Source organism: Branchiostoma floridae, chromosome 6 (assembly GCF_000003815.2).
Source record: "Branchiostoma floridae strain S238N-H82 chromosome 6, Bfl_VNyyK, whole genome shotgun sequence".
NCBI lineage: Eukaryota > Metazoa > Chordata > Leptocardii > Amphioxiformes > Branchiostomatidae > Branchiostoma > Branchiostoma floridae.
The window spans coordinates 11,838,751-11,863,464 of record NC_049984.1 but is presented as its reverse complement, the minus strand read 5'-3'; the positions used below and the strand labels follow the sequence as shown (position 1 = coordinate 11,863,464).

Below are 24,714 nucleotides of genomic sequence, written 5' to 3'. Positions count from 1 at the left end.
CCCCTGGAGATGGACAACTGGAATGTGTCATCCCTGACTGCAAGGAACTGCATGGTCAGATATCTACAGTTACAGGAGAAGTGCCAGGCTATGTACATAGTAAGACTATACGTACCTATTGTGAGATCATGAACAGGCTGGAAACGTTTGTCTGTGAACTGCAACAGTAGGCAGGATTTTCCCACACCTGAAAAACATAAAAACAACTCAAGTCAACAACTTGTTTCTGAACAAATATGCTACTCTAAATCAGATTGTTTGCAACATTTTTGACTCAAATGAATTATCACATTAAAAAATGCCATAATGTATTTTCCCCTTTTTTGTGTCATGAAAATGCTTTCTTGGGATGGGTATCGGGTAATATGAAAAGCTTATAGAGAACTCCAGGGATGAAATGTGCTCTGCCAGCAAATAGCATGTTTTGTCCAGTGATGATAAGTGACTCTGCCTCTGTACCAAGAGGTTGGAGTTTGAATCCTTGCTGTGTTACTCACTCGACATGCATGCAGGCTACTGGAAAGGGTTGCAGTCCTTAGGAACTGTTTATTCACTCATTGTGCTTGTCTGAAAGTACCAACCATCAGTACAGGCTACAGACTTGTCTTGGTCTGTGGCCAGATCTGCACTCAGGAGAAAGGTTCCGACTGCTGTTATCATACATCATCTTGTGGCCTTCAGAGATACAGCTTTAATGATGCAACAACTATAGCGACTTGAGGACATCATCATAACATATACATGCAGATTTTGTTGTTATGCACTGTAACTGCTCCAACCCGTGGATGTTACAACCAAAACAAACAAAGCACTAATTATAACTTGTGCACATGCTCACCTGGTAAACATGGTTACATAATGTCTGGCTATTATGTAACCATACTTGTGTGTGCAAAGCAGTGTTGATAACACATGGTAAAGTGTCATCACACTAATCAAAATGCTTTAGGCATCTTAAAACTCACTTTACCAGTATGAACAACACAGCTGGCAAGAATACACATACCCGTATACAGCCTACAGGAACCATGCATGCCAGTTGATGGTAAAAACAAATCTACTGTGACATAGCCCTAAGTAACAATGCACTTCTACTGCCTGGGTCAACTTTAAATCATACCCTTGAAACCAACTTTTTGACAATGGCTTGTGCAAGAATCTTAGAAATACATGTGCTGAAAGAAAAAGTATTCTTTTTAAAGTACAAATAACACACAAATTGAGTGTTTCTTTCGACCTTATTTTTACCATCATCTTAGTGTTAACCACTGATTTGAAATAACATTCTATTCCACTTGATCGCCCGCTAAATTCATTTGTCACACCTGCCACCTGTACCATGCACCTGTAACCTACTGTCTATTCCAATCCCCAAAATAACAAAAGGTATTTCCATATGAATGATCGACAAAGTCAGAGACCTTATGAATATTTCAGTAGACAAATACCAATTACATTGTCGGTTAATAGTACTGCAAGTCAGGTCCTAATGTATCTTGTTAAAAAACAACTTATATGTCTCGTTCCGCAAAGAACTACTTCCACATGCCTTAAAACATGCTGTTTCCACAAGAATAAGTAGAGAAGCTGAACTAGAACTTGAAATATAGGGTGCATATTTTATCATCATCGTTGCCGCATATCAGTCATTGTTTACTGAGGCAGGCCGTCATTGTTGTCCACACTTGTGCATATGTTGTGCACCTAAAATACAAGATGTGTACCTTTATTTTTGATTGTCAGTGCATCAATGCACCTATATACTAGTCTTTCAGTGTACAATAGTACCTTCATGTACGTTACACAAATAATTTGTGTAGGTAACCTACATTGCACACAAGTATAGAGCACATTCTTGACATTCAAGCACCAGTGCACCTATCCCCCAAAATTAATTTCAAGCGCTGTGAACAAACATAGTATGGTACATGACCAATTCAAATAGATTCAAGGTAGTTACAGTACTGACTTATTCATATAGCACTGATATGATTAATATCTGACCAAGGAGGTTACTTGATCTGACCATACCATAAATTGATATACAGTGGTGTGAACAGCAGTGTTGACAAAGACTTTCAATAGATTACAAAAGGTAAGAAGGTATTGACGTCAGCAGATGAAAAACAAAAAATCTAGGCTAGGTAAACAAATCCTACTTTAGTTTAAACCAAATGGCCAAAATAATGGTTTGAAACTGTGTGCTCAGGAGAATAACACGGATTTGAATTGTTTTCTGCTTATAGTTGTGGAATATTGGAAGTAAGTGTGTATATAGTTGGCTATTAATATAATGCATAAGTCATTAGCACTAATTTGCCTCTTTTGGAACCATCTGTCACTTCACTGGGCTGACACAAAGACATGCTAAAAGTCAGCCATTTTGGTACACAAAGGGCTTTCTACACCTCTGAAACAACAACACTCAATTTGAAAATCTGACACTGTGCTTTGGTTCATAAACAGGACATGTCTTTCTTCCTACAAATTTGAAATATGATGAGATTGAGAATAAATAACTACAGCATTGTCTATTTTGTGTCATACCAAATTTTATCATATTTTCAAATCCCAGACTGTAGTGCTTTCTTAGAAGGGCATCACTGACTACAAATTTTACAATTTTTATTATTACATGTTATGACTTATGAGGGAACTAAAGAACCCATTTATTTGCACACTCTTAACAGTAGTATCACGTTTATCAACAGCAGAAACTCTGATTATGTATAAGAGTAGGGAAAATATATATAAAATAACGAATGACAGCATTATCATTATGTTGAAGACAATTGAATTTCCTGTTTAATAGTCTAGTATCCATTCCTATTATAATTGCTGGGATACGTGTTTGTGGATCCTATTTGTGGAAGGCACAGAAAATACCTGTTGGATACAACAGGGATGGAAGCCAACCTAGCCATTCACAACAAAACAAATCATGACAAATCGTTGGTTGAAAAGTGATACAAGACACAGAAACAGAATGTCGTAATGCCTGCTCTCTTTGTGGTTTCAGGTTTACTTAGGCTGATACTACAGGCCTTTGTCTCGTTTGATTTGTATACAAATTGTTTTGTCTTTTGCCATCCAATACTATTTTTGTAGTTGCATGAGGTAATGATAATCTTCTTTAATTCTAAAAGAAAACAAAAGTTGTCACAACTGTTTTTGTCACGGATCTCACCGAGATACAAATTACAATGTAGTAATAATAATTCTTTGCTCATTGAAGAGACATGTCTACAGTTTTAGTTTTCCATGGAAATCTCACATAGGCTTTTCTTTATGGCCATCAGTCTGGCAACAGGGCACCTTCTCTTGTTACTTTCCACTGCAATCATTAATTCATCTTGTCAAAACATCATCCTGTAACCATAGCATGACTGATTTTTCTTAAGGCAAAAAAATATTGTTCCTATAAGTCTTCAGAGAAAAGCTATTCATCTCCAAACACAATGATGATAACGCTCCCAACAACTTACAAAGTAGAAATTGAATTACCACAACTTGTAGGAACAAAGACTTGTCCTCCTTGGCTGATACAGATAGTCAACCAGTTGAAAAATTGCAGTTAGAACATGGTGTAACATGGAGCAAGTGAGAATGATAGCTATGATCCAGCATAGATGCTACTGTAAATGCCAGTCATCCAGCCAAGGTAGTGATCAGTCATTCAGAGAAAGCTCTCTGGTGTTTATACCAGACCAGCATGCTGATGTGGGCTCTTGTATGTTACGTTACCTCTTTAATCTCTCCTGTCCTTGGAGTTGTTTACGAGAGCGTTAAATCATGGAAGTAGACCATATCCTTTTACCCATGAGGATATATCAAAACTGTACATATTCATTCTATACTATTACAAAAATAATATCAGTTACAGTGGAAGGGAAAGGTTGAACACAACAGGTGACGTGAGCATCATTTTACAGCTGATTTTCTTCGCTTCAGAAAAAAAAATTGCGTGCTTCTCCTCTTCACTGTCCCAGTGACTATCAGTTTGTCAAAATGACCGTTATAAGAGGACAACCTGCATAAGGTCATACATGTACTTGGTAAAAGAATTCGGAATTTGATGAACCTTCTACTGAAGACACAAACATCATGCATGCAAAATTTGAACCTTTGCGAAAGGTGTGCCGCCATTTTGTTTTGGACGAAAACATTAACAAAATGACATGGTAAAACGCGCAGAATCTTCCTCTTCATGGAGGGTAAAGGTTTCTCGTGTGTGACACAAAGTTTTTGCCGAGCTTTCATTGTGGAAGAAAGCGTAAAACCAGAGGAAAACATTGCGGAGTAAATCGAATGAGCAGAGCGGCCATGTTTAAAGACAGACGTGACAACCTGCGCCATCCGAACCGACACTTTCCGTCCACATTTCATCCCAACAGACATAGAGTTTCCCAACATAATCACGCACAGAGAATCTCTTAACACTCTTACCTGTATCGCCTATAATGATGTACTTGAAAAGGTACGCGTACGACATCTTTACGGCTACTTCTCAGTCGACTCGACTCCCAAAAACGATGAGGAAACCTAAGATGACGTCACCCAACTGCCTGGTGCACTATGGGAGTAGATCACGTGGTGACACGACACACTTCCGGGTTCAGCTGGGCATATTCAAATTATTGAATGGTTTATGGCACAATTAAATAGATTATTATTGAGTTCATATTCATACAATATCTAACGTTCTTGGAATTGTTTCCGCTACAGTGATGAGATAGTGAAGTAAAATTTTCCTTTCTTATATTTTTGCTTAAATTGAATCTTTCACATTTGCCCCTCCTTCGTCGCCCAGTCATGTCGCAAATGGCCCCCTTTGATTTATTGGGACCTACAACAAATCAGCACAGAATCGAGCCACTAACGGTTTCCCGTAGGTACTTTTCTGAGATTTTAGAATGCATGAGGTCACCGAGCGAATTGAATCTGATTCGCCCGTTTGCAAATCAAAACCTAATTCGAACAAGTGACGACATATCCGGAAGCGTTCGGGATTCATTGGTCATGTTCGTGTGCATTCCACAAATTTGAAATAATGGCACATGCAGCGCTCGATTTTCAATGAGTTCTCACCACCCAACGACGTCTCATCTTTGCTCAATAGAGGTCGCTATGCAATGAGATAGTGTTATTTAAGCTTACTGTGTGTAAAAATGACTTGAAAATTAAATTTGAAAAGACTAAAAAAACTGCTCTGGGCGCCTTTAACAGTAAATCAGCGCTTCAGAGAAAAATACCGCCTGGATGTTGTTATGCAAATCGAAACAAAGGACAGTTTTCAAATTCAGGGCCTTTACATTTCATTATTATTATTACAGTAATTCTAGATAACATGTGATCACGTTATCTAGAATTACTGTCGCAGCACATACATTCTGACCTCTGTGAGAGGGCTTATCATACATCAAGTAAAAATTTAAAAAAAAAAATACATCATGAAGTCAAAATTCTTAAAAAAATATGAGAGCAACAATTCACTCAAGAGACAAGCCATTGGTTACGTGACAACTGGCATTTTTAATCAGTAAACATCTACCAATATCATCAGAAATAGACTTACGTTTATGAAAAGCCAAATGTTTTTCACAAAAATGACAAAAAGACCAATAATAAAAACATACATCAAAAATAATTTTAGTACACATAGATTGCAACCTACAAAGCATTCTACCACAGATGACATATCAAAGCCTGAAGTGTGAACTGTAATTTTGAGGTAAAAGTGATATCATATTGATACACCAATATGAAGCTCGAGGCCATCATTTTTCAGTGATTTGCATTGGCACTGTATACTAGTGTCAAGCTATACATAAATTCTGATAACAAAACTAGACAAGTGCAACAAAATGCTGAAGTCAGTACAGATCTAACATACTAAAAAGGAAGAGAACACACAAGTATATATAGACAAGCTCTCAATAAAAAATAAATGACTTACATGTTACACGCAGAAAAAAGACAGAAAAATATTCATATACCAGTCCTGACCTGCTGCAATAGTTAATGTGTGTTCATTTGACCAAAAATATGTAATAAAGATTGTTATGCTTTAATATCTTGTCACATTTACTTAGGAAGATCAAGACAATATACATATAGGTAATTGATATTGCTGACTGAAATCTGACTGATATAATTGGTGGGTGTTCATGTTTACAATAGAACTCATTTTCAAAGTAATAAATACAGAAGAATCACTCTACCACCAGTTGCAGCCTGTGCATAGTGAGAATGTATATGCAACTTTGTAAAGTTCACATGTGCATGTATTGGTCTCATATGTACACAATCTAAAATACAAAGATGTGCTGGCAAAATTGCACTAAGTTAAACAACACATGGAAAATATTTAACTTTTCTTCATCTGAACATGCTTAATTGTTATAATCAATGTTTTGCAATACACACATTCCTATTCCTAGCAAAATTAAACACACATTGAAGCATATTCTGATATCAGAGTGCTCTATCTTTAACACATCAGTAATTAGAAGACCAAGAATCATCATCATCAACCATCCCAAAGTCAAAGCCAGCATCTTCCTCTGGTATCTGGTCATCGTATGGATCCTGTCCCTGACCTCCGCTGGCATTCTCCTCAGCAACAAGCATTTCATACTCCTCTGCTGCATACTTCTCCCAGTCTGACATGCCTGCTGTTTCTTCAGCCTCCTTCGCTGCTGCAAACGGGTCTCTCTGCTCGTGATCTAAGTATTTATCCAGATTGAAGAAGGTGTCAAAGAAGATGTGGGTCATCTTACAAGCCTTGAGGTCGGCGAGCGTTATTTTACCTTCACGTTTGGGCTTGACCATGTCCAGTACTGAGCATAAACAGTCTTCAAAGGGCATGGGTTCGATTCCCAGCTGTTCCATCTTGTTGTACTGTTCCTCGTAGAAGTACTCCAGCTCATACATGGACAAGATGCCGTCACCATCCAAGTCCATGCAGCGGAACCAGTACTCAACAGCTGTGGGGTACCTTTTGTCTTCCTCTGACAACAGGAACCAGACAAAGTCCGGGTACCCCATGCGCTCGTCTTGAACGATACTGTTCCCCATTGTGACTGCACCAGAGAAGATGCGGTCCAGAATGCGGGGAGACAGGGCTCCATCGTTGTGTCGTGACAGGTCATCTTTACTGATGTACAGGTCATGGTCTGTGTCCAGCTCCCAGAACTTACAGTATATGACATAGAAGTGTTCATACGAGAAAAAGTCTGTGATCTGGTTGATGTCTTCTTCTTCTTCCAATGTGGCAATAACCTGGAAGGCAATAGCAAAAGATGAATAATCACTGCATACCTTAATGAAGGTAAGACATCCAGATAACAAGGTACACAAGGTAAAAGTTAAATGAGTAACTGTATTAGGTTTTGGATACAGTCAGGTAGCATACTTTAATCAACTTTACAAGTACGCCTTAAATTCTGAAATATTTTAAAGCACATTTTAATTTTTTTTTACCTTAATAGCCCTAAGAATTATGTTTTCTGTAGTGTTTGTACTAATATGCGTGTCTGTCTCTGTGAACACGATAACTAGAGAATGCCAGAGGGTGGATTGTCTGAATTAATATTTGGTACATTTGTATATGGTTAGGCCTTGACAAGACATTGAAATGATTTAATTTTGGGCTTCCTAGCTGCTTTGTTGTTGTTGGTTTAATCATTAATGACAAAGTTAAGAAAGTACCTGTAATAAGTTGGACTTTCTTAGTTCTGGCACTGTGATTTTTCCCGACCAGGACCGGTTGACACTGTAGAAGATCCTTGCTATGACAGTATGGAGGTATCTGGAGTGAAACTCTTGTGCTTCCTGCAGGAAAAGCAATCCTGGATGCGTGTCAATCAAGTCTTGCACAAAGGGAATTACATCATCTGCAACAATGTAGTTCCCTTTGGTAGAACCAGTCTGTGGTTTGGCGAGCAGGCGTACAAACTTGGATGCATCGTCATGGCATGTTGTGAGAATGTTCCTCCATACAGGGATAAAGCTACTGGCTGTAACGTAGGGTGCTCTGTCACCCCCGCCTGCAAGGAACAGTGGTGCCTTCCAGTACAGGGGGCATCCACAGGCTTTTGTTATTGCAGCAAACTGAGACTTGAATACCTTCCCATCTTTAAACGTTTCAAACGTCTGCTTGATTCTCTGTAACGTGGCCTCTATGTTGTTGCTCGGAGAGGGACGGCCATGAGGGAAGTAGAACTGAGGTATGCGAGCACCTACAGATGACACCGGGGTGCCTTTGGGCTTTTCTTTGACAGGCGGTGTCTTTGGCAGCTGCCGTTTGAAGCTTCTCCTGCGTGGGCTGCGTGGACTGACCATCTTCCCCGGGGTGGGGGAAGCAGGTGGGGTGGACGGTGACGCTGGCCGAAGAGACCGAGGGGAAACCCCTGCCTTCTGAGGGGAGCTGGTGATGAGGAGATCCCCCTCCCCCAGCTGTACATGCTGAAGGGTCTCCCTCAGGTCCTGCTGGGTGTCAGGGTCACTCAGCCATTGTATGAAGAGTTCGTCCACCTTCAGTTTCAGGACGGGAGTAAGGCCTCCTGAGCCTCTACCCACCATGATTACCATTTGCACTGTATCTATGGAACAAACCGGCGTACTCAAAGAATTACATTCCCCATCCCCCAACTAAAATTCCACTTCATTGTTTATCATGTATAATTTTGCAGTATTGCTTGCTTTTCTACAGTCTGGTAAAAGTCTCAAAGTGATATGTTTGGAACAGTTCCTTCCTCAGTCTAGAAGGGTGTTTTGTCTCTGGTGCATTAGTTGTGTCTGAAGAACTTGAGACCCAGCCAGTTGAGAAAAAGGAAGAACACAGCCATGGGCGCAGTGACTGGGATCAGCAGGCTGTAGTAGCACCAGTACGCAGGGTCAACACATCCATGGGGGAAGCCCTGAAGAGAAATACAGAAAAAATCATACTTAATACTTATTTGTTCATGCACATAATTTTTTATGAACACTAGAGTAACAACTTCATTGACAACAACTTGGACTGTTTATTAATAGTAATATGATGAGAAATTACAAGTTATAGCAATACTGAAATATTGACAGAAAACAGCTTTTTGCCTTTCTGTACCAGTACAAGTTTTACAAGCAAGAAGCTTTCATCAAGCTCCTTGCTACAAGTAAACCTGTACTGTAAATTTGTTAACTTTCACTGCGATACAAAGGAGACACACTTGCAGCCAGGAGGTCACTGAGGTCACTGATTTAATCTCGTTTATAAGTATAGCAGCCCGTCCAACATCTGCTGGCCAGTTACAACCCTGGACAGTAGAGTTTGTGTCACACAGACTATAACTGATCTATGGCTCAAGTACATGCTATTAATAGATACAGGCACTATGAACAGGTATGTAAAGGATTTGTGGATCAAAGTACCCCTCCTCTCAAGTGGTTTATTTGAAAAATAGACCTCCGGAATTCGGTATCTTTGGCAACCGTGTAATTGGACTCCGCCTATCCTGTAAATGTAACTTAAGTAACACATTAACGTTTCTGAGGATAATTTCCAATTCCATCGCATATTTTTGGTAACAGCTACATGATAAATCAGATATGTAAAATATCAGCAAACGGCAACAAACATTCAATCAATACTTCTATTTTTACCACGCCTATAGGTTAAGTCAAAATCAAGCAGGGTGATACTCTTGCCGTTTACAGGAACAAGGCGGGTAAACGTAAAGGGGAGGGGCAAAGATTTTTTCAAACGACCACTCGCCTTCTCTCCGTGGTCTGTGAAGAAGATTCCGTACAAGAAGATTCCGACAGATCCCCAGATAACTGTGAGAAGTGCAGGGAAGCGCCAGAGATCTGCCATCCGCTATAAGAGTCCAAAGAAGGAGAAAATGTCTAGTTTTGAGGTTATAGCTAGACTACCTGGCGGCAGGATGGATAACATAATCCCACACCTGACACTCAGTACTGAAACGTCTTCCATTGGTCTACCGCCGGTAAACGCACTAGAAACAAAACTATTTCCAAGCCATTTTGCAGGTACATTTGGATAAACGATTAATTTTCTAAATATAATATATTTTTATATACATAATATTACTAAAAATTGTGATAACTAAGAAGTATTGGGATCGAACCGTCGAGAGGATTTGTGCGTTATGATGCGGTGGAACTGGTCAAAGGTCAGCAAAGTCCGATGGAGAAACTTGTTTTGCAGGTCCACACCAGTACCAGAGGAGCTCCTCTGGCAGCTGGTGGAAAGGATGCATAAAGCGCACTTTTTGTTCAGACAAGTTTTTAAGTTCCCAAGTTTGCGAGAGATCTCCAGATACAGTGGGAAGTCCGGTTTTGTTTTGAGTTTGCGTGAGATTCGTCCAGCATCAGACATGGCATCTGACGGTTCCTTTGGAGAAATGCATCCCAAAGACTTGAGAAGTTTGATCAGAAGTGGAAACATGCATGGTAGGAATACATCTGGCATGTGCAAAGGTAGGCAGATTTTTACCTTCGCAAGAAGGTTACATTTTCGGTAGCGTGTGTGTGTGTGTGTGTGTATTTTAAATACTCCAGAATGCCTAAAGTAGATGGACCGTTGTGATACTTGGTATGTGGGTAGGTCTTGATGAGACCTTGAAATGATTAGATTTTGAGCCCCCTAGCATGTTGTTACAGTACTGCAGCGGAACTTTCGTGTTTGATATCTCGAATTCTGAACATGCTATGGTCGTGATTTTTAGTGGTGGATAGCTCTGGGGGCCAAGAGCAAGTGGTATAGGTTTGGGCCCTCTAGTGGTTTGTTTTGGAACTGCAGGGACCTGTTTAGGATCAAAATTTGAAAGGGAATAACTCAAGAAGAGGTTGACGGATCATCATGATTTTTGGTATGTAGATAGCTGTAATAAGTGGTGCTTCATATAGTTGAATATTAGATATGCAAATCACAATGCAATTCTCTTGAAAGCTAGGCAAAAATTAAGTTTATTCTGAATCAATAAGTGAGAATGAGACAAACCTGTTGAGATATTAATACTTTTATTCCATCAAATAGGTCGTATCCAGGCCAATATTGCCATTGTGCACAAGTCCTTGGCACAAGACTTTGAGAAGTTCTGCCAGGCAAATGCAGGACCACTCCCCCTTCTGTACATGAGCGAGGTTGGTGAGTATGGGGCACCTCCACTTGCCGAGGACTCAGATATCAGGTAAGGTTATGTTTGTCCTAATGGGACCAATAATGGTTTGAACCTCATGGTTTTCATGGTGACGTCTTTACGGCAAACTTGAAAGCACTGCGAAAATGTTTGTTGATGTCAGTCTTAATTGATTTATCCTCAAGTTAGAACAACTCCAAGTACACTATTCTCTCCCTACAGTGAAATCAATCCCCATTGAGATTAGCCCTTTACCAACTCGGCCCATGATTATATATTAGACTAACTCGGCCTAACAACCTTGTCAACTAATGGACCAATACCCTAACCCCTACCCTAACCCTAACCCAAACCCAACCTAGTCAACTAATGGCCCAACACCCTACCGTAACCTACCCTAACCATAGTAACCCTAACCCTAACCCTAATTGTAACCCGAACCCAAAACTGAAACCTAACCCTAACCCTAACCCTAACAATGAGTAACATTAACCATAACCCTAACCCTAAGTTGACCAGGGTGTTGGGCTGCTTTTGTTATGTAGACCAAGTTGGCCAATGAAATGGTATGTACTGCTTCCATGTGAAAGATTCTGATTTCTGTTGTTTCAGAACTGATGTTGCACTGTACAGTGTGTACAGAGACGGCACACTGACAGAGAAAGTTGGAGATCTGTCGGAGTTTACGGAGCAGCTGAAGGACATGGTAACCTTCTACATAGGCTGCAGCTTCTCGTTTGAGGACGCCGTTATGTCAGCGGGTGTTCCTGTCAGAAATTTGGAGCAGGGGGTCTGTGTGTCCATGTATGAGGTTAGTTGGGTCAACAATGATTTCTAATTCTATGGTCTTCTCTATTTGTCGCTAAAGGTAAAACTTACTAAAAGGTACATTTTTACCTTAATGATAAACAATGTCTACTACTGTATTACTAATCTGTCATTTCAGGCCAATATTCCATGCCATCCTGTGGGTCCATTCCAGTGTAAGATGTTCCTTACCATGCGGCCTATTCCCAAAGACAAACTGGACGTGGTGTACAGGATCACTCACCACATGCCTGATGTGCACGGGGCTCCCATCCACATTGGGGATCCAGGTAACCATTATTAGTAAACATGATTATAAATCAAGACCAAACTTTACAAGACCAATTCGTAGTCAAACTGGGACTTACCAAAATTTTGGCTGACATGAACCCATTTACTGATACTTCTGGGATGTGACTTTTCACGTTCTGCAGCAACAGCTCGTAAGTTCCAGATAACTTAGTGTCCTTTATGTGGGACGTCCCAAGCCTAAGCTAGGTACTCATTTACACTTTAGTAGAGTGAAATGTGCTGTGGAATTCCCCAGGGCACAACATCAGGGATTCAAACTCAGCACATCTGGTGAACAATTGGATCACAAATATTAAAGAAGAGATAAGTTGGATTACTTTCTTTCCTTTCCATATTGTAGCAATGATAGGAATCCCTGACTTGACAGCGGACCATGTGGGAGATATTGTGGAGTTCCAGCCTGGGGATGTACCAGTGTTCTGGTGCTGTGGTGTCACCACTCAGCCTTCCGTACAGTCTGCAAGTAAGGCATTTTCCCTCTACATTGTAATGCTAGTTCACCACCTTTATCCATGAAGTAACCTATATCCGTTACATTGTATCTAAAAACAGAGTAATACCGTATATGGAATACCATTCAGTTTGAAACCACTGTCCATTGACTAATGGACCATAAGTCAACGGACAGTGGTTTCAAACTGAAATATTGAAATTTGAAATCACCTTTCGCCGATGGGATATCCCTATAGAAGATGCCCTGAAACAGATAAAAGAGAGATATGGTATAGATTTTCCCTTCACATTTGACATTTGCACTTAACCATGAATGTCCCAACTTAGTGCAAGGAGGTTGAAAGAGGGGAAGACTCCTTAACCTCCTTGGTTGAAGACAGTGTTAGGTCAAGAAGCTTTCATCAAAATAATCAAAGCTCCTTGGTTATGGATACAATGTCATATTTTTTTTAATTTTGTGAGAAACAATGATGTACTTTTTGCCAACACATGGTGATGTTATCAAATATCAAGTTTAGGAAGAATAATAAACGATGATAAAGTTTGTAGTATGTAATGTAAAACTATAGAAAGAGTTTCCAGTAACACCAACAAAGATGTTTTTTTATCATGTTCTGCAGAGTCTTCACTAGCCTTTACTCACTCTCCTGGGTGCATGTTTGTTGCTGATGCCATGGCAACAGTTCCTACGACAACAACAACAGATCCTGCTGACACACCCAAGGTTGTCCAGGTATCCCAGGAACCCTTGCTGTACAGTGTGGCATCAGAACTGGCTGTTGATCAAATACACAGACTGGAGAAGGCAGTACAAGCTGATCCTGGTAAGATTGAAGTTTTGACACAAAATAAATCTTCCTCTTGTTAGTGTGAGTACTGGCTCTTAGGCTTGCTAATCATTGACAAAATCAGATTTTATTTGTTTCACTGAATGCTATTTATGTGTCTCTACCACATTGGTTATTGCTGCAATTGGTTATCACATTGTTTGTAATCCTAGATTTGTTTGAATGTTTCTTTCAGGGAGGAGAGGTATCAGTGACCTCCACATCCCGGGGGAGTTACTGCGCTGTGTGCTGTCCCTGTCCCACGCCTCCTCTGTGGCTATCATAACTGGCTTCCCCTGTCATACAGGTAAAACATGAAAAGCATTCCTTACAATGTATCACCCAACCAACCATCTTCTAGTCCTTGCAGTATTCCAAATATGTATCATGTTGCTTTTGACAGTGCAACATTACTGGTACTATTTGATCATTACTATTAAATTTTCTCTTTTTGAATTGCCAACAAACTATCTTAAACTAGTTCATGATTTGTCGCACTTTTGCATCATCTGTATAACTGTGTAGCTTGTGTGATAAACACTGGTAGGCTATTAATACAAGGTAAAGATTCAAGGTAAAGATGTTATCAATAATATTTATCATAAATCAAATGTGCACCCAGAGAGAAGATTCTCACTTCTTATATCCTGAAAAGAGAAAGAAGAGTGAAATAAAAATGATTTAGTATAATGTAGTATGGGACTGCATTGATCATTTTGGATGATGACGTGAAGCCAGTGGCTCTGTGTATGAGGGAGTTTCAGGCATTAACCTTAAGTGTCAACCACTCTTTAATATTGAGAGGAGTAGGGGTGACCCAGTGTGCTATGCTAAATACAGGAGCTGCATTGCACTATTGGCTACTTGAAAAGCATCATACTTCAATTCAATTGAAGATGACTGCTTTACCCATTACATCTTCTACTTTGATAGAGTTGACCCCACCAGAAGAAAATGATGGCCCTCCTGGTGCTGTTGCCATGGCAGCAATGCTGCAAGCCCTGGGGAAGCAGGTTACCATGGTGATGGATGCTAGCAGGCTGCAGCTGATGAGGGACATTGTGGAGGACTGTGTACAGACAGGTGGGTGTGTGTAATCCTGAATTAAATTTTGTGTGTTTTTACCTGTGTGTGCATTTGCTCATTATGTATAGAAATTAATTGCATAACAGTTGTTTTCATTTCACAATTAGGAAAAAAATAGATAACCAGGATATGATGTCAAAAGGAATGAAGAAATAATAAAGAGTTGTCTTTGATTGAAATTTGCAATAATCAAAAGCTTGTGCTAATTTCAGGGGTCCTAAAAGAAGGTGTGTCAGTCCTGCCCTACCCACCTACAAATGGTACAGCCCCAGACAGAGACTCGGCCCTGCAGTTCCTCACCCATGACGGGGACGTCTCCAGACCCAGGTACGACCACCTGGTGGCCATAGAACGTGTCGGGAGGGCAGCTGACGGCACCTACAGAACCATGCAGGCCAAGGACATCTCCTCATTGGTCAGCCCCATTGACCAGCTGTTTGAAGTGGCCAATGAGGAAATCCCAGGGATAAAAACTACTGGTGAGAATTGATATCAAGACACATTGCAGTTTTTGTTCATGGACTGTAAGTAGTGAATCCAAATTAATGCAAATTAAGAACCTACATCTGCTAAGAAATAATCACTTTGTTTCTGATTTATGATTTATTAGGATTTTCCATTTTCTGGATATAATGTTTTCTCTTGCCATCAACTGAAGCCATAGTTCACCTCTGTCAAAACTCAAAACTGTCAGATTAAAAACGCAAAAACATGACAGACATGTAGCCACCCTCTTATTGGTTGTATTGTTAATTGCTATTCTCTCATTGGTTAAATAGCTAATTATGATTGACAGTCATGGTCTATTATGGTCTTCTTTCTCCTTACAGGAATAGGAGATGGAGGTAATGAGTTGGGGATGGGGAGGGTGCAGGAGAAAGTCCATCAGTACATCACCAATGGACCAGAGATCGCCTGTGCTGTACAAGCAGACTATACCATTACAGCGGGGGTGTCCAACTGGGGCGGCTGGGCTGTCGCTGCTGGCCTGTATGTGCTGCAGGCCTGTCCTATCCATGACAGGTACCTCAGGAGGGCTGTAGGCTTCCCACGGGACTCTCGTAAACCTCTTGGTTCAGTGCCATCATTGGAAAGGGTGAGTACCTGGTTTGTGACTACATATAGTTCTTAAAAAGGCATTTTTCAAAGGTACTTGTATCATTTTAGCTTCGTGAATTTTAGCTCCCTTGTATGAGCACTGTTTCAACTGCAAATTTGAAACAACACCTCCATCTCTCTCCTTCTGCAAAATAAAACCACTTCAAAAAAGTCGAAGAGTTTACAGTAACTTACTCGGCTCAAGTTGAAATAGCCTTCATCAGATATTCTCACATATTTCTGTTTTTTTTATTCCTTTTGAATGTATTGATATACTGACCTCCATTGCTTCGCCTGGCAGGAAGAGAAGGTGATGTCCGTCATGATAAAACACGGTCTCCGGGACGGGATGACAGCAGAGCTGGGATTGGTCGTTGATGGGCTGCAGTTCGGTACTGAGCATGCCCAGATCATGGAGAACCTGAGGACCATCCTGGGACTCGACTAGTTACATGGTGTACAAAAAATGTCCTACATCATGGATTGTAAATTTGTGGGGATATTGGGGCAAAAAAGAATGCCAAGGTTATTTCTTGTGTAGCTATAGCCAACTGCTGCCCACCCATGTATGTTAGGGACCCCAGCAGCAGTATAAAGTGTAAATGCATTTAAGTTTGCGGGGATTTAATTTCGCTTAGTGGGTAAAAGGACTTTTCGCGGTGGTTTGAAGTTTGCGGTAGTACTATGCACTGCCATGGAAAAGTGTTTGAGGTGGTTTTAAGTTCGCAGTGAAGCGGCCACCATGATAACCGCGAATATTAAACAACCGCGAAAGTTTCTGCATTTACAGTAATCCCTGGATACTACCTAACAAGGGTGACATTTTAGACAAGATAGAATGGAATGATCATAGTTCCTTTGTAATTCTGTTAAAATCAACATTTCTATCCTTGCTTATTACATTACATTAATTTGGTCTCATCACTTTATTGATGCATCTCTGCCCAGTCACATTAATGCAGCAAAGAATATTTATGACTGTTGCATTATCTTGTGATGAAGATGATAGTAGTGAACTTTCTAGATTATATGAATGTCATATTTGCAATGTATTTAAAATATCTCAGTTGTCTCTGAAGAAACTTTTTGCAATTTGTCATATTCTCATTTGAAAAAGAAATAGACCAAATCTGGCTACCTCAGCAGTGATATGCTTTTGATAAATACATCTGTAATTTTGCAATATAAATTGTATTTTTACCATACAGGAATGTAATTTTTGTATAATGATTTCCAAGATGTTTACAGAATTACTATGAAAGTGGTGTATGAATAATCAAACTACATTTTGTGATTGCAATAAATTTGTGAAATATGAACTCAAGATCATGACATAAAATATCAATAAAATGCTTTATTACATAATCATATTGGCACTTTCTTTATTTCAATGTAACATCAATTATTCTTCCCAGCCAGTTATTTGTATACTTATGTTTACCTTCACTGAAGGGAAATGTCTTGTTTTCGCTCCCATTCTTACTCTTTTTCATCTTCTCCAAACAAATAAGGTCAATGACCTGAACTAGACAAACATAGCAAGTGGCAGAGCTGGAGGGACTGGTCACCATATGAAAGTGATTAAGTAAGGTCAAACAGAGCAGCAGTTTATTACCAGGCTATGCATTATGTATTTGCTTGCAAATATTACCATTTCAGCTTCTTGTTTTCTTTGAGAGTACTTCCTCTATTTTTGAGGTTCATGAACCTTTAGTACACACTGTACAGCATCAGCAAATGGCCCTACCACAGTTCCATTAACAATACATCTGACCCACACGTTATAGTCAAGTCCAGCCTCTATCCCTTCTGAAAACACATGGCTAGTGAAGGGGAGAATCCATGGCATATAGCTCGCTTTACCCTGTTCCTGAATCCACACTTCATATCCAGTGTCCTTTGCATTGAGGTACTGCAGGTTCCATGGTGGTTGCCATGACAACTGCAATCCAACATGCCCATCAGATAATCTAACAGTCTGACATGTAACATCAACTATCTGGCCTGGGTAAATTTTCTCGTAATGTTCTTCACATGTACTTGTGCCACAGGTTCCTTGCTTGTTTGCCTCTGCATCCTTCATGGCGGTGTTTACAGTCTTAAGAAATGACGGTATATCCACAACAGTGTCTTGATAAATCCTGAAGAGCCACTCTGGATTCCTGCAGCAGAGGTGCCTCGGAACTTCTATACTTCTCAAAATGGCATCTTGCTCTGCTGGATCCAAGTGTGCGATTCCTCCCAGGTCCCAAGGATTGTCTGGATGTGTGATTGTGTTCTGCTGTTCAGTGTTCCTCCATGCTGCATATGTTAGTTCCATCCCTGGCAGGCTGGCTAGTGTTCTGTACGGTGCGTAGTGTTCTGGGTTGACAGCATAAGGAAACAGTTCAACAACAACAGCACCAGGAGGCAAGAACATCTCCAATGTCAAGAACGACCCATGCATTCCAATTAACATGGATGCCTGTCTTATAACTGCAATTTGCTGAGGTACAGTGTGGGACTCCATGCTGAGTGTAATAACCCTCATGTCGAACTCTCTTGCCAAAGCAATCGTCACATCCACTTCATTCACAATAAACCTATTTAATCTACGTGAGAACAGCACAATGTACTTTGTCTCTGTAAGACCTGTATTCTCTATTCCTAACCTGACATATACAAAGTCTGTGAATTGCCTGATCTCCATGCCTGTTACAGTTATGTTTTCCTTTGGGCCTTGTGGCACCTTAAAGCCATACTGATACCAAGTTGTTGCCTTGGACAAACCAACATAAGCATTGGTAAAACATGCAAGTTCTCCTGAATCAAGTAGGTCTTGTTTGAAGATGGGGTCTTCAGTTGAGAACATCTGATAAAGGTCAATGAACTCTCCTGGTCGCCAGCCTTCCATGATGACCAGTCTGCTGTTGAGGTTGAAAGGACCAAAATCACTCGCTGTAATCTGTCGAAGGGTGGAATAAATGGGGAGGAGATCGTCATGAAACACATGCATCAGGTTGTCTGGATTGAACCTGTTGAAGATCAGACTTGTTCCTGGGTAGATCTTAACTTTCTTGAAGTCCGTCAGCGCGGAGGCTGGAAGGTCAACATACTGGAAATACTGCGTGTTGTGGTCAGGAACGGAGGACAAGTCCACGAGGGCCGGCTGGAAGCGGTTGTGGGTTCCGTGGGTGACAGTCTGCTCGCCGTGGAAGAACACAAACTGTTGATACTGAGGGGAGAAGCAGAGGTTGGAGAACTTACACGTCCTGTTGGTGTTGTTGTCTCCATAACACCACACCGATGAGCCCTGCTGGACATGGTCACGGTCAGGAAGATTGGAAGGTCTTCCTGTAGTGTCTTCTGTACACTGTTGTTGTCGAAGTCTGAGGTAGTCTGACAAAAGTACAGCAAACCCAACTGTTGTTACCAGCCATGTAACCTTCAGGATCATGTCCAAGTTCAACATGACTACCATGATGATGGAACACCTGAAAGGCAACAAAAAAAAAATAATATGATGATGAAGTCTACAAGTGAAGAAAAAGTAGAAACCCAGCTTCGAGTAGGGCAGCCTCTTGGATAGGACGTTAAATTGAGGTACTGTGTTTGAGGAAAGCCACAGCTCAAGCATGTAAAAGAACCTACTTACCTGTAGTAGAAGAACCTACCACACTTGATTTAAATAAGTTAAACATAAAAAAGAGGCTAGAGGGGCCCTTCCCAGTGTGAGTGGATCAATTAAATCCTACAAGCAGCTCGTACTCAGAAGGCGGTTTACAAAATGCAAAACTTGAACGAATAAACGAAATCTTCAGGTACTCACTGTCAGGTTATCATCAAGGGTATCATATAACTTTTGTATAATTTATAACGTTGTAGATGTAGGGGGCAACGCCCCCCTCCCACAAAAAAAATTATCACATGCAACAGTTGAACTTCATTATTTGTTTCGATTATTTCGTTGCAAAAGTAAATATCACAAACGACAGATGGAAACTTGTTTACCTTACTCATTTTCAGATAGCAGCCATCTTCGTTTGACACTCAAATTATGAAACATAAACAAAGACCGAAGGAACGTGCACGTTTGCAGCAAGCAGCTCCAGGTTTCAGTAGGGTCAGAGTTGAAACCGAACACGGCACAAAAGTGTCATCTAGCGGAGTAAGTATGCACTGCAACAAAAGGCAGTGTCATGAACAATCCAACCATCCATAAGTAAGCGGTTCTTGTTACCATATATGATAAATAATATGAGCCCCGCCTATCATTTGCCATATGTGGTAAATTAATTCATTTCACTGGGAGGCTTGTATGTTCGTGACACCGTTGTTGCCCACTCAGTAGTGACAGCTAGCGGAAAAAGAAAGCACTGCAGTATACAGACTACCTGACCAATCGGCATCGCGCACGACTGCGCAAGTTTCTCACAGATCACCCAGGAAGCCAAACAGGAAGGAACTAGTGGTCTGTTGGCGAAACTGAACAATATGGCAAGCTATTGCAAAGCTTTCGTGTTGATCTGCTTGGTTGCTTTGCTAGCAACTTGCACTCTGGTGGCGTCCAAAGAGTTCGGAGTGGTGAACACCGTGCCTTCAGCAGAGTTTGAAGACTTCATCGGATCTCCCAGCACACTAACCGCCGTCTACTTCTACAAGCGACGTGAGTGTGTTCGCACATGGGAATTATTCAGATTGCATCATTTATTGTCTTGTTTTAGGTTTAACAGTGAACCCCCTGCCCATGCCAGATTTTTACCCATCCCCAACCTAATCCCCCTATCTGATCCACGTTTGTTTGACCCTCCCTCGTCATGTCCGTGACCTCTAAATTGTCCAAATCTTCCGCCCCCATCCCCCTTGATTTCTTGGAATAGCCCAAATGGGGGCGGAAACTTTTCAATATGCAGTAGTAATACTGTACTGTAAATGCTGGCATGTTCACGGCTTTTGACATCTTCATTGCAAACTCTAATGCAAACTCAAAAGTGTGACTACAGAAAAGTTAAAACCACCGCAAACATTTTTCTCCCTACCACAAATGTCACAGCAGTGATATAATCCAGAGAGTTGTGTAAACACTTGCCCATCAAGTCTGACTACTCTTAGACTAGTAATTATTACCTCCATGAAATGTCATGGAGGTTATATTTTACCCTGCGTTTGTGTGTCTGTCTGTCTGTCTGTGTGTTTGTGTGTGTGTGTGTAAACAAGATAACTCAAGAACGGCTGGGTGGGTTGCTTTCATACTTGGTGTGTTGGTAGTGTGTGATGAAAGCTGGAAATGATTAGATTTTGGGCCCTCTAGCGGCTCCCCTTGGTACTGCAGCGCAACTTCCGGTTTTGCTATCTCGGTGTTCTGAACATGCTATGGTCACGATTTTTGAGTGTTAGATAGCTCTTGTGCTCAGGAAGAAATGACATAAGTTTTGGCCCCCTAGCGTCTAGTTTTGGAATAGCAGGGGCGTTTTTGTCAAAAACTTCTGAAGAGGATAACTCAAGAAGGGAACAACGGATTTTCATGATTTTTGGTATGTAGGTACCTTAGACAATGTTGTACACGATAAAATACTAATTATGCAAAATAGGAGTACATTTGCATAATTAATGAGAATATTAAATAGCAGTTTTTTCAATGTATCTCTTGTTTCAGACATGCTATGGTCTTGACATTTACGTGGTAGATAGCTTTTAGTGCCATGACATATTGGGGCAAGTTTCAGCCCCCTAACATTTAATTGTGGAACTGCAGGGGCATTTTTGTCAAGACACTTCAAAGAGGATAACTGCAGAAAGGGACGACGGATTGGCATCATTTTAGGCATGCAGGTAGCTTGGGCAAAGATGTTCATAATGATATGCATGTTATGCAAATGAGGACTTGATTTGCATAATCAATGAGGAATTTGTATAAGTCAATTGTTATCCATAACTCCACTTCAATAAATGCAACACATGTAATTTATGTCTGTTGGAACATGAACACGGGAAAGATTTAGATCACGACGTAGTTTGCATAATTAATGTGACATGTTACATAACCTTTCTGAATTTTTTTCCAGCATGTGATGTGGCAAGAAATAATGAATCCAAATAATTAAGTATATCATTCACAATGTATGTGATGAGGCAAAATTACTTGACAAAGGTATGATCTCGAGGAAATAATGCGATATGAACAATCAGGAAAATTCTTCTGCTCCGAAAATCTGGTGTACAGTGTATATGTAAGGAAGCTTTATGGAATTCCAGAGGTCACTGAGGTCAATTCTCAACTCGGCAAGCGCCGGCAGCTGGCATATCCCAACGGCAGGACATCAACTTCCTGTTCTAGTACAGGAGGTCACAGGAGGTCGTGTAGCATCTGGGAGATGACCTTTCAGGTCAGATAACATACACTGTTACAACTGCGTACTGCAGGAAAATTCTCTGGCTTTAAATACGAGTTTGATGCCTTTTTTCTTGGAGTTTGTTGCAATCTTTGAATGTCAAGGGTGGTCCTTTTTCGCGCAGGAGTTTATTTGGACTGAAGATAAGACCAGCTGGTAAGTACAAAGTGTTTAAAACTATCTACTTGTCAACCCTTTGAGTCGAGCCTGAACTGTCACTCCGAATATATGAGTACTCCACTAGATACATATGAAGGTTTCTAAGTGACAAAGTTAGGTTATACTGATGATAATATTACATAGATATTGCCCTGTGGATAAAGTTTTGATAGGTGATGTCTTATGTCTTGTGGGCCAAGCGTGATATTAGATATTATACAACAATCTGTATGTATTCAACGTTACGCTCAGTGTATTGAGAAAAAGATCCATACCCTTCCATTCATAGAAGTTAAAGCACATATGACGTTTTTGTCAGTAGAGTTTATATTCTAAGGGCTGATCGCTCGTATTCAATGTATTTACCACAGTGATGCCAAATTAATGCCGTCAGATAAGTTATTTAGATTTTTTTGTTTACAATTTTCTACACCAATTTCCCCTGTGAAGAACCGGCATGGAACATTTATTTGTGACTCTTAATTATTACCTTCGCCAAGAAGGTTACATTTTGGGTAGCGTTTGTATCTATCTATCTAATAGTATGATTGTAGAAGACCAGCATAACTCGAGAACGCCTGGATGGATTGTATTGATATTCGGTATGTTGGTAGGTCTTGATGAGACTTGAAAACGATTAAATTTTTGGGCCCCCTAGCGACCTGTTACGGGTTTGCAGCGGAACTTCCGGATTTGATATGTCGAGTTCTGGACATGCTGCGGCTTTGATATTTTAGTGGTAGACAAGACTTAATAAGACAGCTCTTGATGCCGTGAGTACTGTGGTATAGGTTTGGCCTCCCTAACGGCTTGTTTGGAATTGCAGGGCAGGTTTAGTGTCAGACTTTGAAATGGAATAAACCAAGAAGGGGTTGACGTATTGACATGATTTTTAGTAAGTAGATAGCTTAATTGATGCCTCATATGATCGCATATCAATTATGCAAAACGAAATCTAATTTGCATAGTTAATTAGAAAATTGTCTAAACATGCTCAGTTCAATTATAGGACCATTGCAACATGTGACATTTGTAACTGAGAAATAGAACAATAATGATAGATATATATTATGCAAAATGAAGACCTAATTTGCATAATTAATGAGAAAATGCTATAATTTCATTGTGGTAAATGCTGGGAACTTCTTACTTCTTGAAATTTATGTACAGGTGAACATCATTGAACATGTATTTTGCAAACGAGGTACTAATTTGCATAACTTATCAGAAAATGCGATAAAAAGCCTTCTTTCTTAACATAGATTACGCACGTCTGTTGTTTGGTGGAGGAGATGATCAAGTTACATAATTTATGTAAATGAGAACCAATGAACACATGCTTTTACTGACTTCAATCTAATCTCTGTTTTACTGTGTAGGCTTGAATATAAAGAAGGAGGGGGCATTTGTAGATATCTGTGCAACAATAGTTACCTGAACAAGATTTCTTTGAAGAACTATGGATATCACCACGGAAAGCATCTGCCTTGTCCCACGCAAATCTGATTTATTGCAGTTGTGAGCCGGACTTGTGACCTTTAACACCAACACCCGAAACATTAGACTACAACAGTGTTAAGTCCCAGCAGTCAGCAGAGGTACTGAAATCAGTTACCCCATATAGAAAGGAAATATACCATAAATATCATGGCTCGAAGCAAACGCAAAAGTGTGGAGCAAAGAAGAAAATTAATTGCGCAGTACAATAGCAGGCAAAGAGAAGGAGAGACACCAAATACTGCTGCGAAACGTCGTGAATCAAATAGGGTCGGCATGAAGCGACACAGAGCACAGGAGTCAGAAGAGACTACAGAAAAACGTCGTGCGTCAAATAGGGTCGGCATGAAGCGACACAGAGCACAGGAGTCAGAAGAGACTACAGAAAAACGTCGTGCGTCAAATAGGGTCGGCATGAAGCGACACAGAGCACAGGAGTCAGAAGAGACTACAGAAAAACGCCGTGCATCAAGTAGGGTTGGCATGAAGCGACACAGAGCACAGGAGTCAGAAGAGACTACAGAAAAACGTTGTGCATCAAATAGGGTCGGCATGAAGCGACACAGAGCACAGGAGTCAGAAGAGTCTACAGCAAAACGACGGGCAGCAGATAAGAGTCATAAAAAACGACACAGAGCACAGGAGTCAGAAGAGTCTACAGCAAAACGACGGGCAGCAGATAAGAGTCATAAAAAACGACACAGAGCACAGGAGTCAGCAGCGACTACAGCAAAACGACGGGCAGCAGATAAGAGTCATAAAAAACGACACAGAGCACAGGAGTCAGCAGCGACTACAGCAAAACGACGGGCAGCAGATAAGAGTCATAAAAAACGACACAGAGCACAGGAGTCAGCAGCGACTACAGCAAAACGACAAGCATTAAATAGGGTCGGAATGAAGCGACAAAGAGAACAGGAGACAGCAGAGACTACAGCAAAACGACAAGCATTAAATAGG

The 24,714-nt window shown here is 40.6% G+C and overlaps 7 protein-coding genes across 10 annotated transcripts in view; 3 read left to right on the top strand and 4 right to left on the bottom strand.

The window, feature by feature from the left end:
* Positions 1-4,618, bottom strand: part of LOC118417228 (ras-related protein Rab-2A) — a 24,058-nt gene extending 19,440 nt beyond the window's left edge. Inside the window, exons 1-2 of the mRNA XM_035822692.1 lie at positions 4,447-4,618; positions 116-187 (exon numbers count right to left, since the gene is read on the bottom strand). Coding sequence (XP_035678585.1) covers positions 116-187; positions 4,447-4,492 — 118 coding nt within the window. The 5' untranslated portion in view covers positions 4,493-4,618. The remainder of the gene's footprint in view (positions 1-115; positions 188-4,446) is intronic.
* An 894-nt stretch (positions 4,619-5,512) lies between these two features.
* On the bottom strand, positions 5,513-8,637 carry LOC118417691 (serine/threonine-protein phosphatase 2A regulatory subunit B'' subunit beta-like). Its single transcript, XM_035823353.1, has 2 exons — positions 7,711-8,637; positions 5,513-7,281 (listed from the first exon to the last, which is right to left on the bottom strand). The coding sequence occupies exons 1-2, from the start codon at positions 8,590-8,592 to the stop codon at positions 6,499-6,501; spliced, it is 1,665 nt and encodes a 554-aa protein (XP_035679246.1). The 5' UTR covers positions 8,593-8,637; the 3' UTR covers positions 5,513-6,498.
* Positions 8,638-8,747: 110 nt separating this feature from the next.
* On the bottom strand, positions 8,748-9,996 carry LOC118417692 (phosphatidylinositol N-acetylglucosaminyltransferase subunit Y-like). Its single transcript, XM_035823354.1, has 2 exons — positions 9,758-9,996; positions 8,748-8,921 (listed from the first exon to the last, which is right to left on the bottom strand). Exons 1-2 carry the CDS (start codon positions 9,854-9,856, stop codon positions 8,790-8,792), a joined length of 231 nt encoding a protein of 76 aa, XP_035679247.1. The 5' UTR covers positions 9,857-9,996; the 3' UTR covers positions 8,748-8,789.
* Positions 9,997-10,164: 168 nt separating this feature from the next.
* LOC118417907 (D-glutamate cyclase, mitochondrial-like) lies at positions 10,165-17,092 on the top strand. The gene is made up of 11 exons (XM_035823667.1): positions 10,165-10,482; positions 11,042-11,195; positions 11,757-11,955; positions 12,091-12,241; positions 12,604-12,726; positions 13,337-13,540; positions 13,740-13,850; positions 14,477-14,626; positions 14,842-15,108; positions 15,460-15,725; positions 16,029-17,092. Exons 1-11 carry the CDS (start codon positions 10,257-10,259, stop codon positions 16,173-16,175), a joined length of 1,998 nt encoding a protein of 665 aa, XP_035679560.1. The 5' UTR covers positions 10,165-10,256; the 3' UTR covers positions 16,176-17,092.
* On the bottom strand, positions 17,062-19,876 carry LOC118417908 (protein O-linked-mannose beta-1,4-N-acetylglucosaminyltransferase 2-like). The gene is made up of 2 exons (XM_035823668.1): positions 19,718-19,876; positions 17,062-19,200 (listed from the first exon to the last, which is right to left on the bottom strand). The coding sequence occupies exon 2, from the start codon at positions 19,185-19,187 to the stop codon at positions 17,415-17,417; it is 1,773 nt and encodes a 590-aa protein (XP_035679561.1). The 5' UTR covers positions 19,188-19,200; positions 19,718-19,876; the 3' UTR covers positions 17,062-17,414.
* Positions 19,877-20,114: 238 nt separating this feature from the next.
* The window catches only part of LOC118417906 (thioredoxin domain-containing protein 16-like), a 29,732-nt gene continuing 25,132 nt past the window's right edge, over positions 20,115-24,714 (top strand). For 2 of the 4 annotated variants that reach the window (XM_035823664.1, XM_035823663.1), the window contains exon 1: positions 20,115-20,372. In XM_035823664.1, coding sequence (XP_035679557.1) covers positions 20,201-20,372 — 172 coding nt within the window. In that variant the 5' untranslated portion in view covers positions 20,115-20,200. The remainder of the gene's footprint in view (positions 20,373-24,714) is intronic. The other 2 variants (XM_035823666.1, XM_035823665.1) reach the window with 1 other exon arrangement.
* Positions 21,600-23,814, top strand: LOC118417911. Its single transcript, XM_035823673.1, has 3 exons — positions 21,600-22,092; positions 22,223-22,254; positions 23,637-23,814. The coding sequence occupies exons 1-3, from the start codon at positions 21,877-21,879 to the stop codon at positions 23,761-23,763; spliced, it is 375 nt and encodes a 124-aa protein (XP_035679566.1). The 5' UTR covers positions 21,600-21,876; the 3' UTR covers positions 23,764-23,814.

Excerpts from the sequence above, each read along its gene's own strand:
- LOC118417691 (XM_035823353.1), bottom strand. The coding sequence starts at position 8,592 with ATGGTAATCATGGTGGGTAGAGGCTCAGGAGGCCTTACTCCCGTCCTG. Across the intron at positions 7,282-7,710 it reads GAAAGTCCAACTTATTACAG|GTTATTGCCACATTGGAAGA; the intron begins GTACTTTCTTAA and ends ATTGCCTTCCAG.
- LOC118417692 (XM_035823354.1), bottom strand. The coding sequence starts at position 9,856 with ATGGCAGATCTCTGGCGCTTCCCTGCACTTCTCACAGTTATCTGGGGA. Across the intron at positions 8,922-9,757 it reads TCACAGACCACGGAGAGAAG|GGCTTCCCCCATGGATGTGT; the intron begins GCGAGTGGTCGT and ends ATTTCTCTTCAG.
- LOC118417907 (XM_035823667.1), top strand. The coding sequence starts at position 10,257 with ATGCATAAAGCGCACTTTTTGTTCAGACAAGTTTTTAAGTTCCCAAGT. Across the intron at positions 12,727-13,336 it reads GCCTTCCGTACAGTCTGCAA|AGTCTTCACTAGCCTTTACT; the intron begins GTAAGGCATTTT and ends CATGTTCTGCAG. Across the intron at positions 14,627-14,841 it reads GGAGGACTGTGTACAGACAG|GGGTCCTAAAAGAAGGTGTG; the intron begins GTGGGTGTGTGT and ends TGCTAATTTCAG.
- LOC118417908 (XM_035823668.1), bottom strand. The coding sequence starts at position 19,187 with ATGGTAGTCATGTTGAACTTGGACATGATCCTGAAGGTTACATGGCTG.
- LOC118417911 (XM_035823673.1), top strand. The coding sequence starts at position 21,877 with ATGCGATATGAACAATCAGGAAAATTCTTCTGCTCCGAAAATCTGGTG. Across the intron at positions 22,093-22,222 it reads TCTGGGAGATGACCTTTCAG|GAGTTTATTTGGACTGAAGA; the intron begins GTCAGATAACAT and ends TTTTTCGCGCAG. Across the intron at positions 22,255-23,636 it reads ACTGAAGATAAGACCAGCTG|GCTTGAATATAAAGAAGGAG; the intron begins GTAAGTACAAAG and ends TTTACTGTGTAG.